Source organism: Cephus cinctus, unplaced genomic scaffold (assembly GCF_000341935.2).
Source record: "Cephus cinctus unplaced genomic scaffold, Ccin1 Ccin1_scaffold0702, whole genome shotgun sequence".
Lineage (NCBI taxonomy): Eukaryota > Metazoa > Arthropoda > Insecta > Hymenoptera > Cephidae > Cephus > Cephus cinctus.
In genome coordinates, this window is record NW_014333322.1 from 41907 (window position 1) to 62487 (window position 20581).

At 35.9% G+C, this 20581-nt stretch overlaps 1 protein-coding gene across 1 annotated transcript in view; it reads left to right on the forward strand.

The window, feature by feature from the left end:
- LOC107270115 (membralin-like) overlaps positions 1 to 20581 on the forward strand; it is an 81770-nt gene that overhangs the window by 23751 nt on the left and 37438 nt on the right. The window contains exon 3 of the mRNA XM_025087547.1: positions 2182 to 2314. Within this exon, the coding sequence (XP_024943315.1) occupies positions 2182 to 2314 (133 nt within the window). The remainder of the gene's footprint in view (positions 1 to 2181; positions 2315 to 20581) is intronic.

A 20581-nucleotide genomic window follows, 5' to 3' on the forward strand; every position in this document is an offset into this window, starting at 1 on the left:
AAAAAAAAAAAAAAAAAAAAAAAAAAAAAAAAAAAAACAATAGCACCTATAAACTTTCCATGAAATTTCAATTTCTTTTTTAAAAATTCATGCTGACTCGCACCACGTGTAAGAAATATTGTAACTATTTTACTAGCAATTTTTATAGCTTCAGATAACTAAAAAAGACACGGTTGATTGATCGTTCCTATCAATAGTAACAGGATTAAAGTTAATGGCAAATAATAAAACTGTAGGAAATATTTTTTAAAATTATTGAAAAGCCTGGATAGGTAATTCCATTTTCAATTTAAAAATTCTATTAGCCTCGACGTTAATAGTGAGTTACTGAAAAGATATGTGTCACGCGGTCGCATTAGGCACAAGAAATAGCGCAACGTAATTGCTGGCGTGTGGACTAATGAATTGTAATGATAGTGGAAACTCCCCGCAGCAGCCCACCAGCCGAGAACAGAGAATAATAAAAGTATCGTAGGGTGTGCCCTGAGATAGTCACGTCACATGGATACATAGATATAGCGAAACATTATATTGACCCACGTTCAAATGCATCGCTAAGGTTGATTAATACTCGCTCGAATTTGCATGTTAAAGTAAATCGCTGCAGTACCGACACGACCCTGCATAACCACGCTAATTATCATAGTTACCGGTAGACACGTCGACGTTGAAAAGACTGCACATCCCAGAATAGAAAAATAAAGAAACTTTCAATGCAATCGGAAGCCTTTGTTCCTGACACTTTTCGCTTGGGGATTTCAACACGTTTCCATTGTTTGATTCTCCTACTTTCTTCTTTTCCCCCGGAAATTGTACGACTGGAAAGTGTCCGAAAAGTGTTTAGTTTGAATAGTCTATAGTATATTATCAATGTTTCGATGATCTTTATTTTAAAATTTTAAAGCTTATACATATACAATACCTGATAATTATTTCAATTAGCCTTAACGAGATGCAAGTCCGTTGAATCTGTTCAGCTGGAAATATATTCTCAATTCGTCATTATTATTGACTGATCATAGGTACTGTTGATCGAAACGTTATGCGTTAAATGTACATTGTGGTTTCCTATTATTTTACACGAAACAGTGTGGGCTGGGTTTTACTCTTTTAAGGCTTTACTGTTGTGCATTATGTAAGGGTACACATCAGCTTGTACGTGTGAGAAAGGTACAGAAATTTCTTTGAATCTCTTAATGAGATAAAAATAAATTTTTTAAATAATTCAACATTTTTGAAGAGAGATAAAATGTGTCAGACTTTTTGCAAGACTCAATCGCGTAGAGAATCGCAATACGGTGGCGTCTTGTTTGCCCCTAGAAATGCAGCTTTTTATGCCATTAGGATTGCGGAAATTCGAATTGTCATTGTATCTGATACTGAAAACATATATTTTTAAAGCGAAGCCTCCTTAAGAGTTTAGGAGATGCACTTTGAAAGCGCTCGATTGTCATTTGAGTAAGTTAATGAAAAAAAACTTTTTGTAGAATTCAGTTTGTGTCATTCGTATTCCACAGGATAAGGATGCAGCTTCGTGTATAAATTTCGGATTAACGTGGCCAATGGCGGCCGTTGGCTGAGGGTAGAGTTCTATCAAATAAACTTAACAGCGTAGAACCATTAGTCAACTCCGTTTCCTCTGCTTCCATTGCTTAAAGCTTCCAAAGCTTTCACAGACCTTCCAGGGCCGAAAGCGAGTCTGCATGAGACAACCAGAAAAACGGATATTTTATGCCGTGAAATCGCACGCGTTTCACCTACTCCTGAATTATCTCTGTGGTTAATTAGTCTGAAAGATGACAGACATATCAGTATTGCGCTGCTATGAGATATACTAATTTCATCCATAACGTTTTCCACCTTACACATGCCTGCAACTAATATAATATTATACTGATTAGATGATCATCAAAATCTGAGAATTTCTATGGACGTTTGAATGTTTGTAAATATGCTTAAGTTGCCTCAGGCTATTTTTCGATTAACAAGTTGGTAAGACGAGTCCATCATATTGTCAAGTTGAGCAACTTATTCGATAAATTAACTTTGTTAAAATCACAGTTTTCGCTATTCCTTGACTACAAAAGTATTGTTCTTATTTGGAGCACAAACGTTACAGTATTCTATTGTGATTGTCGTATTGTATATCTGTCATTGTCAATCTTATATTTCTTCTTGCAGGAATGGAGGCTATCATGTCCGAATTCTTCAACGATACGACTACGGCCTTTTACATTATATTAATCGTCTGGATAGCCGATCATTACGATGCAATATGGTGTCACACAGCGGTAACCAAACGCCATTGGCTCAGGTAAGAGTTTATTTTTTGGTTTATAGAAATTTAATTGCAGATACTAAACACTAGTTTAGCATCTCTAGGCTGTGATTCGGATAAATGTCACAGACTTTAGTCATAGCTGGAACGTTATTTTTTATATTTGTTTTTCCTAAATCCATAAAGTTGATGTAACACATTGTGGGAATTATTTGAGAAATATGATGCACGGACATCTTGCGACAAATTAGTGGATTCCCGTAGCAGAATTTCCCATTGCCAATAATTTGTTGTCAGAGACAATTTGTTGTAAATCAATGCAGTCATTGAAAAACCATTTATTGCCTTCGACAAAAGAGCATTCACAATGGAATATTTTTGTTATGATTTGTGAATAAAATTTTCCTTGGAAATATCGTAAAAAAAAATTTGAAAATATAAATAAAAAGTATACGAAGATCAGTTATTATGGCGTTAGTTGTAACGTTCACAAAAAGGAATTACAGTAGGTTACGTGTATTAAAAAGAATTCACGCTCGATACTGGAGGGTCACCTATTTCGTAGTACTTTTATCATACATTTCTGTTTCTTTATCGCAATCTCTTGGCCCAAGAATTCGATCGATCATTATTGAAATAGAATGGGGATAAATTCTGGGAGAGAGTCTGGAACGAAAAAAAAAAGATTATGAAACACATCGATCATTAAATACCCGAATACGAAAGGCTGCGCTTTATGGATTAGGACAATCATTCGAATATTCGCAGATTTTGAGAGATCGTAGAATCATCCTGAAACACACCTGTAAAGTTTCTACTCGATAACTTGACTCGTTAGACGTTATAGCTTTTAGAAGTTGAACATGCGTTCTTATGAGAAATAGACAGAAAGGATCCAGTGTGTAAAATATGGATTGCGAAATGTCCACTGAGAACAACAACATGATCGTCAGACTCGTTCTCGAAAAATTCACAGAAAAATAAAGAAAATCAGTTTAATATTGAATTTTTCGGCCCACTGACTGCTGAGTCGTAGAACCGTGGCACTACATGCCGCATGGCACGCTATTTGATTTTCGCTGTCTTTAAAAACTCCGTTTACTATTTCGAGGCGAGGGATTGAAAAACCGTACTAAAAAATTATTCTAAATAATATTTCTGTTCTGACACTGATGTTCCCTTATAATTATATTTATTGTATGTCGAGATTTCGTGCAATCATATAGCCTAAAACTAAATATCAATACAGGCAAAAAATATCTCTGCGAAGAACCACTGCAATAAAGAACAAGTTCGCAAAGTCTCTGGCTATCGTAATTTTTAGACTTGTAATACTTTTACTTCGTAAGAATTGCGACCGCTGAAGTCATTTCTGAAAACACCAAGACTCTTGGAAAAGTCTCTGATAACATCATGCCGATAGAGCTTTCTTCGCTGGTGACGTATCGACCACCCAAAGAAGAAGAAAGCCCTCGTTATTCGCGGTCATTTCCTAGCGATTAGGCAAATCAGATATTTATCATAAAGTCTGGACGAGCTGGGCCCCTCCTATTCTTGTCAGCCGACAGAACGAGGGACGTAGGAGGGAAGGGAGACAGCAAAAAGAACAGAAAGGGCATCAGAAAAAAAAACGTTGAAATAAAAGTCAAAGTGAGATAAAGATATAAGTATAGAAAGTTAGGCGATCGATGATACTGGTATTGGGATCGGTCATAGCATTAGTATTGCTAGAGACAAAGTGGAGAGACCCGGCTGCGAGAAGGATGATCGGAATAGCGTTTAATTAAAAAGGATTAAGCTGTGGTAAGTCCTTAGTCCTGGACGGGACCAGCCGTTGCTGGTTTACTCTTTATTCGAAACCCACGTTGGACTAAAACCGATCAAAGTGTCTACCTCGGCGCAAAGTAGCCTTTGTCAGACTCTCGCGAAGTGGCTTTACCCACGGAATGAAATCTCCAGCTTGGCTCCTGGACAGTTCATTCGAGAAAATCATGTCGCGTCTTCCGGTTGAGTGCTCTATTCGACTTCATTTTCTTTCTCGCGAGTATTTCTCTTTTTCTCACTTGACAGGAGCCTTTGCGTTTATCTCACTTCCTCTCATCATTTTCGACGTCACGCTTCGTCTCACTCATTACTCATGCACTGCCCCATGTAGGGAATCATTCGGGGCAGCCAAAATAAGATATGGATGGCTTGTGGGCATGAACAGGATTACCATAAAAAAGTTTCCGCTGCCAGTGCCTAACTACGCCCTAATTAGACCTTAGCGAGGTATCCGTATTAATTTAATACGAGTGGACCTTTCAATGCCTAAGTAGGCTCGAGTTAGGAATTAGTTCAGTATTTGCGATAAAAGTATCGGGGTCTTCGTCGGTAACGCTTCACTTGAAAGCTACTTAAAATTTTGATATCCATTGACGGTACTTTTAGAGTGGTCTTTCAAGTTATTTTTATGAATAAATAGAGCATGAGACATATTTATAATATTGACCATTATAATCCTTAACTGAAGTAAAATTTATAAATTCAGTTAGTAACTCAGTGGTTAGTCTTTCAAAATGAATCCTTGAACACTTCACTGATTGTTAAAGTTATTTAAACATTTACTGAAGAAATAGTGATTTCATGAGGAAACCACTTCTAAATCAGTGAATGATCTAATTCAAAATCGCATCAAACACTCATACTTCAGTAATATTTACAAAAAAAGTTTGTCCGTGCATCGATTCAGTCAGTAAAATTACACTTGATTCTCAGTGATATACTTATAACTAGGACGTTCGGTGACTATTAATTGATAATCAATCAATTCATTTTCAGAGAGTATCCAGTACATTTGGTACTAATACCCATGTATTATCACTGCAGTTCATTTCCTAAATTGCAAACAACGCTTAATTTCTTTCAGCATAAAATAATTCTTGTTTATCTTCTTGAAAGTTGAACAGTAACCAAGCAAGTGCTATGAGAATATATAATCGCACTAAGGGTGCAGTACGGGCGATCGTAATTCCGTAAATAGTGATCCAACGGTATCAGTTTTAATGAACAATAGGTTGGAAGCAAGCAAGGTATTTCAAGATGATGATCTCTTTACACTCGATGTAGCTTTGCTAGTTGGATCTGAGCGAGCTTGCGACGTGGGTGTGGACGATGACGAGGATGACAAACGTGAGGACGATGAACGGGACACTAGAGACATTATGTGACAATTAAACAGATCTAACCCAGTAATGACTCGTTCGGCTCGAAGTGTTCAAGTCACAATGAGACAGAGTTAAAGGGAAAGCAGACGGTATTCCTCTCAGTCCTTCCAGTCCACCTAGTCCACCTTAAAATAAGTGGGATGCAATCCTCGCCAGCATTCTATGATCCTGTGGCTCCTTCTGTGTAAGTGTCAACTAATCCAACGAAATCGAGACTGTCACCGACCAGCGAATCCTATCCGTCTATAACCAAACCTTGCGGCGAAACTACTATCACGGGTCATTTGCTTTTAATTAGGAACCTGGCTACCATTTGCACCGTTTGTACAGTTTATATCGATACCCCTTCTCCACCTCTTGCCATCGTCCTTTCACAATGTCCACAGGAATCCTATCGCTGATGACAGACAATTTTAACTTAATTATTGGATAAATTTTTTCTTCGTTCTATATATGCTATTTTGAGAATTGATTAAAATTCATGAACTTATCATAGCATCCTATATTATTTTTCTTATTGACCAATTCTAAGCCTTATTCTAACCAGTAGGGTTATGCAACAAAAGTTCGTTTTCCATCTGACCAATTCCTAAGCTTTAATTTTTAAGCTCTATATTATTTAATCGTAACACTCAAAAGTTTTTGAATAATGGTTACATTTTGAAAATCTCACTATTTTAATGAACACTTTACCAGAGGAAGAAACAAATCTGAGTTGCTTTGAATCTTTGAGTAATAATAATGAGTACTGACGTACAACTTAGGGTTTAAGGGTTAAGTGTCGTTTGTCTTTCTTGAAAAGGGTTCTTATCAATTTCTTAGCGAAATTCTGTTATCAGGATTATTACGATTGTTTAATTTATTCAAACAATTTGTGTACGGGAAATATCATTCTTTTATTAAATTGGGTTGAATAGTGATTTGCGTAATTGGCGAAGGAAAGAAAAAAAATCAAATATTTACGTCGCTTTTAAGACGTTTCGAGTTTTAATACCCGTGTATAATAATCGGGCTACTCTCTAGATATTACGATCTAATGTACCAGGCATATTTCTTACGTAATACCATAAGGAAAGCCCACGTTGTGAATGTCGGTATAAGCATATCAATATTAATAAGCTACGGGTTTTCACCAACGCGACGAGATAAAATCTGACTGTAATGTATCGTGGTGTATAAAATTTAGTTTGCACGTAACCTTCACATTACCTACATTTTTTATTCGCCGTGACGGATTGGTATGCATCATGTCGTTGCAGTATGACGTTCCGACGTAAGCTCGTACTTTATAAGTGAAGTTTGATTTAAAATTCAATCTACGTCTGCCTTATCGATGCGCATTTGCGATCCGTCGCAATTTTTCATACGGAAAGCTTTATTGAAATTTGATTAACATCCTCGTTTCAGGTACCTTTCATTTATTGCTAGGTATAAACAATTTATTAAATAGTATCATCAATGCTACCTAATTTTAGAGTCTAATTGTCAAGCAGTTACAGTTTTCGCTCTTCGTCTGTATAACATTTCGATAATAAATATGCAGTTATTGTAATAATAATAATAGTCATTATTGTTTTTATTATTATTATTATTATGTCATAATTCGCATAAGATTTATAAAATTTATGACACGTATCAGAACAATAAACTTGCTATCTATTCGAGTATTAATAATTAGACTAATTATGCATCTACATGACCCAAAATTATTGACATTAAATGTAACAATTGTTCACTGTTCGTATTCCTCATAATCACATACAATTTTCGTATCACAACTCGAATCATGTATCTGCATTTGAAAAGCACGTGTATATCTTGTGACGAGGCGCCCGTCACACCCAACGACATAGTATAGTACCTGGACTGCTGACAGTAGCCGCAGAGAGTATAATAGGGAATAGAAGGATAGAGCGAATTGTGAATACCGTTTTGTTCTTTCTATCATTTTTCTATTGATTGAAAGTTTTCTCGATGGAAGGAGTTCAGGACTGTAAGTTAAGTTTAAGTTGTAATTATTCGCCAGCAATAAACCTGCTTATTATTTTTAAGAAACTCTCGATTTTCCCTTCACTCCCCTCACTTCCACCCCCTCCCACACACCTCAAAATCTTAAGTCGATACGTATATTTTTCTTTTTAAGATACGGTGTAACGTCCTGCCGTTTGCATTAATACGGAACATGTGATTCTTGAATAATTTAGCGAAAGTATGATGATATAAATTGCTTAGGATAAACTGATTCAGTTGTAGATTCTATTGATTCGATTGCTGCAATGCTCGAAGAGCTCTTCCAGGGTACGTGTGGAATTCATTCCTTCCGACAGTTGAAATCTGAGATATCTTCAATCCTATGACCTATCTCTTAAGGTCTTGAAAAAAGGTCAAAGACATAGACTAGGTTTCACCCTGAAGTGGTGTAACATAAACAGAGTGAAAAGTCCAGTGCCTCTCTCAACCTCAGGTCGTGGTAGGGAACGCATGACTCAGACTCGGCTTTCGCGTTGGAACATCTTTCCTTATTAACCCATTAACGCCCAAGCAAAAACGGAGCAACCTGGAGATTTCGGACCGGTGAATGGGAGGGGGCGCTTTTTATTTAAAATATGATAAAATATGATGGAAAGTTTTTTTTTTTTTTGGGATGGCCAAAATTCATATTTCAAGAAGGAATCGAAATAAAAATCCCTAAATATTAATGGACGCGACACGGAGAGAATTTTTCGTTAAGAATTATTCACGGTAATTACGGGACATCATGGTATTTCATAACATATAACCTGTATATTTAAGAGGAGCTTACGTTAATGTAATAAAAAGTAAGCATGACACGTCAGCTTTTACTGAAGTGTACGGTAAAAATTTCGAAATTTGAAAATCTGTAGTGTAAAATTATAGCTTTTACCTTATTGAATTAAAAAGGTCATTTAAAACAGCCGAATTATCTCGTGTACTACATTCAATTGTAGTGCTTTACTTTTCATGCCTTTGAAGTCAGCCACGAAAAACATTGTGACTTCTTATGTCTTTCGGAAGACTACTAAGATTTTTACCGTAAAATCTGGTAATAAATCGGTTTTGTAATTTTGTTTTCTTTTGAAGTTGGCTTAATAAATTATTGTTTTATTTATATTTATTTTTTTAGTAGTTCTCTCACGTACGTGCAGAGAATTAAAAATAAGTATTCGAAATTTATAATTCAGGTTAATAAATGTAGGGTTATTGAACAGTCTGTATATGGTTCTACCATAGAGATCGATCGCAATGGTGTGAAAACATAAATCACTTTTTGGTTATATCAATCAGATTTTTTTTGTAAGATTAAAAAAAATTTTACATTGAGTCAGGTAAATTTTACCGTGAAACGCAGTAAAAATTACAAATAACAATATTTGCTGTGCGCACTATAAAATTTATTTGTAGCCAATCAAAATGTCGTGTGTTATAAGCAATAAGTAATGAAACGGTAACGATGTCCCACGATTACTGGTTTTTACGTTCAATTTTATCGTAAATTTTATAGGAAAAATTCACGAAAAATTCTCTCCGTGTACTTTCACTGGATACTAAAAGCTAAATAAAAATCAATCCGAATCAAAACTAGTCGGAGTTAAACGCGAGTGTCCTATATGTAGATAGATATACAGATACACTAGTAGCTTATGTGAATTTTTCACGTTTCAGAAAATGTTAACGTATAATTTGTATGCTAGGAATACCGAAGGTTTAGTGTTTCTAAAATAAAAACACTGTTAGCTTACCTAGATAATGACGTACCATTTTATTGTGGTTGGTACTGAAAAATGTTTTTTAACATTAATTCAACACAGATAATGTAAAGCTCGATTTAATTCTACGTATGTATGTACGTTGGTCTATTATTTCTTCTATAAATAGCAGATGTATAGTGAGGCTGTACTCAGCTAAACAGCAAGCTTATTATACTTATGAAATTTTAACACGAGTATATCCACATAATAATCTGTATAAGCCGATGAGATGCGCAATACTTTTCGAAAAGGTATACGCGGCTGTAATCTTGCTGGTTGAATTTTCTAGACGAAGATGGGGAAGATATCGAAAAGTTTAAAAAATCAAATGAAAGATATATTTGAAGGATGTTCATATCACTATTTGAGCATTCTATTGCAAACAATGCGAATGGAAATGGCCGAAGGCGTTGATAACGGAAAGTTTATCGATTGATTTTTCCTAGTATATCCTACGCTCTGTTTTAAAGTTACTTGTCTTATATATTGGGTATGATAGAAAATAGTGAAAAACCATTGCGCAAGACACGAATTTTTTTAAACTCCCTGTGAGTTGGCAATCTTCATTTTTTCACGATTTTTTGTACACAATTGCATGGCATAGTCTTATTCAACAGTTATTGCAAAAAAGAGTGTACAGACTGCGGATACCCTACTGGTCCTACCTTGGCCGGAACACTAGGGGCAAAAAAGGCATACAACTTACGCGATTCCTAGACATGATCTTGGCGATCCAGCGTCTAAGGAACCAATATTAAATTGTATGGGACGTTAAGGTCTTCCGGAACTACTACGAGGATTTTACGAATCCAATACGACTTTTCGACTAATCCAACTTGCTGAGCTGACGGGGACCTTCAAGTTAAGAATCAAGTAAGAAAATATTTGATTTGGCCAACAATCAGTTAACACATTTATTTATTACGAATTTGGACGGCGCGCTTTTAAAATACGAGCTACAAAGGAATTCAATCGAACAAATTATCGTTGCTATAGCGATCCCGAACCATTACACCTCAAAGGACCTTGTTTTTCTAAACGAACATTTCAGTAAACTCCATCGCCCGATTTCTACATCGAATAAACGCGATAGACATTGACAAACAATTACGAAAAATTTTCAATAAAATATATATTGGAACTTAGACGAGTGAGACGATTCTCACAAAAGTAAATAACGAAATTAAAATAATGAACAAATTGTCCCCGCAGGTCAGCAGGATCTCGCATCGAAATTTGATCACTAATTTAATCGAACACGAACAATACTTTTTCTAGTGCACAAGCACTAACTCATAAAAACGAAAATTGTTCTCATGACAGTTTTTCCCTTAGAACATAAACGTTTACCAAATCATGTCGAAAGAGATCGAGATTCGAGGATTTAGCCCTTCCGAGACAAACGCAACTCCTTGAAAGGTCCCGGAACCTTCTCAGCAACCCTCAGGAGATTTCTCGCGTATTTTCAGTACGCCTTGGTCTCTCTTAGGTGGTAGTTCCTTTTACGCTAACCAGATCGCACCACCCCTAATCTACTTTCTGATCTTCACGAAAAGTACAATCGATCTCGATAACAACGGGTTGTTCCAAGTTTGTGGACCATCCAGATAAAAGTCATGGCTAATTTACATGCATCACTCACCAAGTCACCATACTTGAGACATGAGGGGCCTTTCCCTTCGCTAATGATGTGCGTCTGACCCTATGGAACATTCCTTATATTCTATCACAAAAGTGCGAATTGAAGACTGTCCTTACTTTGCTACGTAAATCGATGACAATATTCATTTGCCTTTTCGTGATTATTTAATATGGGCATCCCACTTTGTGTTGCTCCCCAGTCCTTGAAGTACGTGGATCGTCCCTGGACGCGTTTCCTCTACTCCCACAATACGAACGACCCCGTTCCGCTGGAGTCACTGAAGGGTGATATTCGCCATGTCACAAGATATATGTATATCCGTGCACCCTTCTGAACGTCTGTATTCAAAATTTCGGACGACCCGGTGAACTGATCGAGTTGAAATTTACACAAAAGATTTATATGATGTAGTCACACATCAGATACCCAAGATTTTTGATTCGGTACTTTGGCCCTTAAGAAATTATATTTATTTGCGACATTATAATAAGATGGGATTCGTGCTTCATGCAGTTGCGTTAGAATCAAAACCAGTTTTTCTCGAAATTTTTGTATTTCCCATTTATCTACGTTTAATATTTTATTAATACAAAATATAAAACCATTGTACGCATTTTACGAATATTGCAGAAGTCGCTGTAATATTCATCTAATGCAAGATTAGGATCTGTCTGCATCGACCTGTATGTATAACATCTATCAGAAACATAATCAGTTTTCCTTTACCAGCAATCTGATAATAATGATATCATATCTGTTTGGATCCAACTAAAAAGAGTTTGTACATTGATTCCGCTGATTTTTTTCGGTTACATTGAATGTAACGTAAAGTAATATTTCTTAAAACGCTGTTTCCTTTGTAATATAAGAATGAGATTGAGTTTAGATAGAAAGAATGACTGCAGGTTGTATTAAGTATCCAGCCGAAAGCTGTATTTTTAATTTAGCGCGAGAAGAGCTCTTTCGACCTTCTGAAGCTTCTTTTCTCTTGTTCACCCAAAAGTCTCTCTGTCTCATAGTGGGCTTTCTCGTTCCCCGACATCCCAGGCTCTCTTGACTGAGGAGGACTCAGGGATTTTTTTTACCGAGTTTCTACTTTCTTTACCGTTTCTTTACCCTCATCGTTTTTCCCCTCTAGCGCCCTTTTGAACGCCAGATGAAAGTACTTCTTTTGAGAGTACATGCAAATATATATGTATACACAAAAATATAATGTAATATTAAATAAAATGCGAAACGATCATATTACCCTCGTTATGTATTTCATCTTTCGTCGCACTACTTTCGCATCTTTCTCGCACCCGAAATATTTCCTCGGATAAAAACAATCTACCTATGTATTTTCTAGAGGAAATAATAAAACAGCTATTAACGTATTGTTATTAATAATACTATAGGTTATATGGGAATTCCCAATACTACGGTTATTGTTACGCAACAAATAGTTTAACCTTGATAAACGTTGATATCAATTGATCGTTAGCAGATCTAAGTTTATCAATCGACGGTTGATCATTTTTGTGGCGCCCGTGGCGCCATCTGTGACATATTTTTCGAAGTCTCGTCGCGACTGTAATAAGTATTGAAAGATCACGCAATAGAGATCGTGTCACGCTCTTTACTTTAATAATCAATCCTCGTCAACTGGGTTTGGTCCATGATCCTCTTGCACGGGAGTAATCGCACAAACGATGGGGTCCTTGTTGGCGCATACAATAGTTCTGGTAGCTCGTCAATGGGGTATTGTCGCGTGCATGAAAGGTGTCGTGACGTTGCAACGGTTTAAGGTAACGCGTGGGTTTGTTGGCTACTAGGGAGTTGGGTGGAGGGTGGCTCTGTTGGTGCTTGTTGGGAAAGTAGGTAAGGGTGGGCTTATGATGGATGAAGGGGGCGTGGACAGCATCTCGTGTTACTAACTTCAGTGGAGAATTGTTTTCGGACTCCACTCCTGGTACATTACTGTATTGCTCAAAGCTAAACAAAGTCAAACAAATGTTTGCCGACTTCGAGTTCTATACACAGTTGCGTATCCGTTCCAGGAAGTTTCAGGTGTAATTAATTAGGATTTTACATCATTTTCAAAGGTATTCCAGAGTCTTCGCGGAAATTAAATATTTTTCTAAGTTTTCTTTTTTTTTTCCTTTTGGTATTTTTACTTATCGTTGGATTTGTATGATACTTTACGAGATGTACTCGAAGTAGTATCAACAAGTATTTGCTACTTGCAATTGACGAAATGTAATGGGAAGAGCTAAGAAGTATCAGCTGCAAGCATAGAATTGTCAATCTAAGACAATACATAGGAAATAATTGAATGGTTTGTTTCTTCTGGTATTAAATATTATTTATTAACTTGACAAACCACGTAATGGTGTTATTGATGACAATCGTATCATTCTAATCTAAGTCAATTGATTTTTCTCGTTGCTGTAATCCCCTTTCGGCAAGTAATTTTCTTCTGTAATCATTTTTCAAAAAAATTCTTGATTAAAACTTGTGGGATTTCCCGAAATAAAGTATTTCCAAAGATACCCAAACGGTTTATCAAAGGACTATAATAGGACTTGGTTAATTGTTTCGAGAAAATTGTTCCGTCGAGAATGATTCCTGCGTAGAATAGAATGAAGAATATCGATGGACTCGGGATTATTTCTGGAAGGGGAGAAATTTACTTGACTTCAAAAACAAATGAGGCTGACTTCATTCGATTTGTTTGACGAAATTAATGTAAATTAGTTTTAGCAACTGGAAAGTGCCAGCACCACCCGTACCTCCTCTCCATCCTAGTGAACAGGTACGCCGTTGAGATCAGTCGAAAAGTAACAAAGCAATGACATTCGATGCAGTCAATCGTTAGTAGCTTATTCTTTCGTAAAGAGTATTTGCATTTAAAGTGCTTTTCTGAAAATTGCGAATTTCACACTGCTTATTACCTAAAAAAACCCCTAAGATCATGTATCGATGTGTTTGCACTGTCGATGATGATAAGATTTCTTGAAAAATTTAGCAAAACCAAAAAAAAATAGAAATTCCTAAAAAGTATTTTATGGTAGCGGCAAAGGAACAAATAACATATTACGACAGGTAGTTTTTTTTTCATTTTATACCTGTACCATACTAAAACCTACGATTATATTCAATATGGTAACCCAATATTGTACCCTATTGAATCAATACCGAAAGTTATATTTAATTCTTAGATTTTTAACGAAACAACCTTGTTCATAACTTTGCCGTTGCTTTCAGGCAGTTTGGAAGCATAAAAATCCCTATGGGCGTTGTACCCACTGAATGAAATTTGTAGTGACTGATGATTTTTTTAATTTAAAAAAATTCGACTCTTCAGAAAACGTGAACTTTTAACGCCTAAAGCGTCCTAACTTTTTAGCTAGCTATATGTTATGAAAGAAAAAAAAATATAATATAATTTATATAATATCACAAACAGCGTTTTGATTGCATCCGGTGAGTATCGCGGGTTTGATAAATTCTTTTGGAAAATAATATCAGTAGCAGCGCGAGTGGAGAAATAATTTTGCGAAAACGCTAGCGTGTAACGACGAGCTGGCCAATAGTCGTTATTATTATAGGAAAAGTCCATTAAGAGCGTTTGGCTTTCTCTAGACAGTATAGAAGCTCTCGCTATTTCTTATGGGTTTTCTATGGTGGTTTCCAGAGTATGGCGTATAACTGTTCCGTGTTATCTACATCTTCAGTTATTTCTCGGCATTCATGGTTATTTCACCCTCTCCGTAAAATTAGGATGTGTCCACTCTAGTCGAGGAGCTCACTGAGACTTTCGTGGTCGCCAAGGGGTCGGAGGTCGACAGGGGTGCAGACTTAGGCAGGGACTGTGCACTTTTCTTCGAGATCCGTAACACACCCTTTCTTACAGTCTGTTCTCTTTACTCTTTTATTTTTCTTACTCTCTCTTTTCTCTTTTTCCATGGGACGCATCTACCTATATAAGCCACGGCCACTGCCTTCTATGAGTTCCTCCTATTCTACCCCTTGGTCCGCCACCACCCAATAGCGCACGTCCCATTTCAGACTCGAAGGACCTTCCCATCTTTCGACCTCTCAACCTTTCAACCTTCCTTTCCCTAGCTTCCACTTACTGTACTAAGCCTCTTCTTCGTTAGAGGTGCCCAAAACGAAAGGAATCTGTGCCTTTTTATGAAATTCTTTTATACTCGTCAACATTGTACAATAACTTTTAATAATCTAGATTGAATTGTACTTTTATTATGTCTTCGTCTTAGACCAAACATTATTCGTTAGTTTTATTGAGTATGTTTGAGGTTGACAGATCTTTTTGATTAATTTTTAATTGATTGTTTATCGCTCGAATCACTTATCGAGAATCTAAAATCCGCAGTATCAGCTTTTTATTGGAATGAGAAAGATCGTCGTTTTTTTTCGTTATTAAGGCGGCGACAGCATTTTGCACTATTCTTTTGTTTTATTATTCAACAAAATCGTGCACGAAGACTTTTTCGTTTTTTTTTTTTGACAAGATATTTCTTATAAAAGTTATTTTGGTATATTTTTGGGAAAAGAGTGAGTACCACTGTTAGTAAATATTTCGAGAGAATGTTCCTTGCCAGACTTTTCGGTCCACTGACTGGCCTTCTGCTTCGAGTGACCATACCAACCGATGGCTCTTCATATCTCTATATTTATGCTTATATATATACTGTATATATGCGGTTATGGTTTTCTTACATTCCCCAAGCACACTGAGGAAAAAAAGGGAAAGCCTGTTTGGTAATAATTGCTGTCATAATGTGCAATTTTTAATCTACATAGTAATTATTGCAATAGATCTACGAGATATTATTATCCAGTGTTGTATGCATCTGAAATAGTTTCAATTCCTATTTTCAGTGTGATTTCTCACATACGTTTACTATAAAATTAAGGAATTTATACAAGCTTTTCTCTATTTAAAAGAAGTAGCCATTTCCATTAAGCTACAAATTATTCAATATAATACAAAATAGGAGAATTAGTAAATAATATTATAAAGTTCCCGATAATTATTTAAGCATTTGTCAGTAGAAGGTAACATCCTTCAAGAGAATATGAAGACAATTTTTACCAAGCAAAAGTTTTAACTTATTCTCAAAAGCATAATAATTGATTCCATATCAGTAGCGATAGATTGGACGAACTAATAGCAGACGGTTGACAACCATTGGACCCAGCTAGCTTCTTCCTAGTTTCTTCGTCAATTTGAAACTTCAATTTCTTCAAAGTGCTTGTCTATTTATGGTGTTGTGTCGATTTTTTCGAATTTTAATTTTCTATCGATTTCGTCCAATTCGGATGTTACTGTTATTAGTCAATGACCATAATCACTGACCAATCACAAGTATCAGCTCTCAAGGTAAGCCGCACCCGAATCCGTAACGTCTCGTGAATCACCCTGATATTTCCATCCAAAATGTCTATAGGAAACCCTAGTATATACCATTGTATTAAAGATTGCATAGTCTTGCATAGGGTAAAATCGGATTATGTCAGTAGGTCTGGTAATCTGGAGCACTTTGCTTTTAAAATTTAATAAAATATTAATTCTGTGCAATAAAACATTAACCAAAATTATGGCCATCCTCAATTATACGAAGAACGAACTTTTTCTTTTTAGCAAAATTTAAAGGTTTTTTTCCGCCGCACTTGTAATTACAAGAATATCGCTTTTTCTTTTTAAGCGTTTCGCGCGAGCTACGCTCACGAATTTAGTATATTTTGTGGCTGTTTTTACGCCGACATTCGCCGATTCTATGTTCGCATGCAATATAAATATTATAAAAATTTCATAATAACATTTCTTCCATGCTTTGTTCATAGGAAACTTTTATTGTCGAATTGTTATATCTGATGCCGTTTTTTTATTTGACAATAATCAATTTCGTTATCCATCGTACATTATATGATTATCCCATATCTTGACTGTGGATAAATATTTGCAGTGCGATCAATTAGTTTTTCATCACCTTACATAATATGTAATACATATCGCTGGTATAAACCGTATATATTTCACAGTACATTGTACATCGAGTGCACCGACTATTACGTTATCAGTGTAAATTGAATATGCATTGGTCGAAGGGTGCGTTTGTTTATCTAACGCAGCCTTTTCCTAATAATAAAATTGTTGGTCTCTAAGTTAATCAGAGCGTAATATTGGCTAGTCTCGGTTTCGGAGGATGATAATCGCATAGCAGGATCTCATGTCGTATTGTAGGCGTAAGTGAGTTCGGTTAGGTGGTCTTGTTTAAAGCGCTACTCGAATGCCTACAATCAGCTGGGTTTGTCCGCAAATAACACTGTAGGATGATTATGATTGAATAAGGTCCGTAATTGAGGCTATTGAGCAATTATATAAATAACACACAAGAGCTTGTGGCCCGGGGTGTTATTTCAACGTTGTAGAGAGGGTGGACAGGCGGGCGAGTCCACGAGGGTCGCCGAGGGTGGCTGTAAGGTGGGATAGAGGGCGGAGGGGTGCCGAGGGATGGTCAGGGGGGAAATTACAGTGCAAACATTACCAACAGCGTGGTAGTGCTACTCTACGCGCACACCCGTTAGATGGGGTGGAACGAACGATCATCTCGAATTGCTATGCGCAAAATTTCGCCCGACGTCCCACTTCATTAACGCTTGATTACGATTAATAATTAATTCTATCTCGGCCCAACTTTTCTGTTTGGCTCTTGACATACTTTATAGATTTATTCATTCTTTACTTGCCTCTGTATGAAAAATGTAATTGGTCAGCCTGAGTGGATTTAAAACAATTTTGTGAATATTCGATATAGTATAGTCACTCGTGGAAGACACTATATTTATGTAAGGGTTCGATTCTTCCATGAATTGTACGGATGAATGTATGAATTTAGGGGATGAGAATTTTCTAAAATAGTATTTTATGTATATAGCAGACTCGTGTAGTTGGTCCACTCGCCTAACGGCTCTTGTACCAAATTTTACACTCGTGTCTTATATTCATACGTAGTAGCTAGATGGAACAGTTTTTGTAATAAATGCTCAAGGAAACGACCGTCCGACTTTTTTTTAACGAGAGATGGCGCTGTTAACCTGCCTCAAAAATATTTTTTAATGGGTTTTCCCTTCCTTGAAAATATTTTGTGTCTATGACGTCACTATCATACATCTTTAGGCAACTTTACAGTCATTTGTTACAAAAATATATGTCTATTTTTTTTTTATATTTCTGATACCGACAAGATTGGAAACAGTTGAAATGTATTGAGTTGGTAGTTTTTTCGCTAAAGGGAGATTTAAATCGAGTATAGATACTCGATCGAGTATATAAATCGAGAATAGAACTTTATTGCGATTGAAATATACAGATGTGCTCGGTTGGTGTCCACGATGATGAGGATTGAATATTTACAGTGTACGGAAAACTATTATCTGAGAATTCTCGTGCAGAAAGGTCTAATCTTGGTTAATCAAGGTGCCGTGTAAAACCGTCTCGCGAAGGCGTAAGCAGACAGGCGCCAGGGCGAACTTGAGTCTGGCTCCATCGTTAATGGACGAGACTGGGTTCATTCTGCGTGGTTCACCCTTTCGCATTCCGCCAATACGATCGTCTAGCAGTATGGGGGCTCCACGTGGATTCGAAGTGCCAAATTTATCCCCAGAGAAATTACACTCGCCGTATACGTAAGGATTCTTACATTAGACTCACTTTTCGTTTTTTTTTTTTTTTTCTTGTTAGTGTTACCAAACCTCCAAATTTCTTATGTTTCCTATACTTCTCCGTATTGCTCTCAAATCATTCAACAATTCCTCTATATTAAAAGTGCGAAAACTAAGAATTTAGTCATTACAGAAAATTTTGTTAGAAACTTGTAATGACGTATATCAGATATTTTATCGACTACAATTGTCAATGGCAAAAGTGTCGGATAAGTGAAACGAAGATCCATAGCTATCACACACGAGTCAAAATTTCCACCTACGTTCTACCCTAATCCTTTTCTTCTTCCGGAAGGTACACAGTAGTACACATCCTTTTAAACCTCACAAATTTTGGAGTTTGTGAGGTTTAAAAGGAACCCAATAGGTTTTTTTTTTGTTATTTAAGAATTATGCTCCTACTTTGCGTCTCAAATAGGCAATTACTGGACAATTTTCCATATTGAGATTCAAAGGAGGAGTTCACAGGATCCTTGTGGAGAAGTTCCTGAATCAGGAAAAAACGAAAGAACACATTTCTCGTAATTTACAATTAATTGCTTTATGGTAACTCAAAACGGTCACCCATCCAAATATAGTACTTCCTTTTTTTACTTAACGAAGTTGGAGGAGCATCATAATGATAGTCTTCCTATTTTGGTATACATATATTTAATATACAAATAATGTATATATATATATATATATACAAATTAAATATATATCGCATATAAAAGTGGACCAAATTTTATAGGTTTTGCATATGATTAACATATATAATCTGTATACGTGAACATATGTGCCGACATATATTTTCAATTACATGCGTTATATTAAATATTTTTGTGTGGGTAGATTCAATCGCTTAGGGTAAAAGTTCACAATTCATAACTTATTTGAACTCACATGGTAAATACGTCATTTCTAAATGAGCTTCCTTCGTCAAAGTTACTCCCATAGTATAAATAGATGATTTTCTCGACAATAAGGAACGAGATAAAATTTAACGAAATTTCATGAAACTACCAACATTCAGCGATGAGAAGAATTATTTAATATCTTTTACAAATAGCTCTATCAGGTTTGAAGAAGTTCATAAGATTTTATTTAATACGGACACACTAAAATTGTGTTTAATTTTGTTAAACGGGTTAAAGATGCACTGTCCTTTGCTGTATCTCCGTGTATTAACGAATCGCGCGATGTAATACATGTTATGCAATTTCGTTTACAGCATTTGGGTAAGGGGGTTTGAATCAAATTTGTGAATAACTGAATCGAATTATTGAATAATTTAGTGCGGCATACAGTGTTATTAGTGTTCTATCACGCACGAACACAGATTAATGTTTAACGTAGCTTATTTGCGCTTAAATTAACAGTTGTCAGGGATTATCGTAAGTCGTATTAACTTCAATTGTATTCATGCATTTTCGATTAATTAGATTATTTGGTCTGTGCGAATGAACCGCTCAAGTACTACAGTGATTTATTTTTTTATCTCACAGAACATTATTTAGAAAATCTTTAGGAAGAAATTTAAAGAAAGAAGAAAAATTTTGATATAAAAATAAACAATGATGAAATATGTTTTAATGAATGATTGTATGAACAATTTAAGACCAAAATTTGATAGACTTAACTTAACATATACAGGGTGAACCACGAATCGTGATCAGTAGAGATTACTTTGTTATTAGCAGTCCGATCGAAAATGTTTTTATCAGCTTTTACATGGTTTCAAGAGAGCTTTAACGTGATAGTGAAAAATTACTGGTCAACTCTTTTTTGAAATGTTTTTTCAAGGTTATCTTGAATTTTTGGCAAGTGAACATATAATTTTTTTACGCCTGTCTGTTAGAGGATTTCAAGACGAATTCGGCACATGTAAGGACATGGCATTTTTTTCATCCGGTTCGAAAGAAAATTAAAAAACTTTGTATCACAAGGAGAATCACAGCTACGCCGTTAT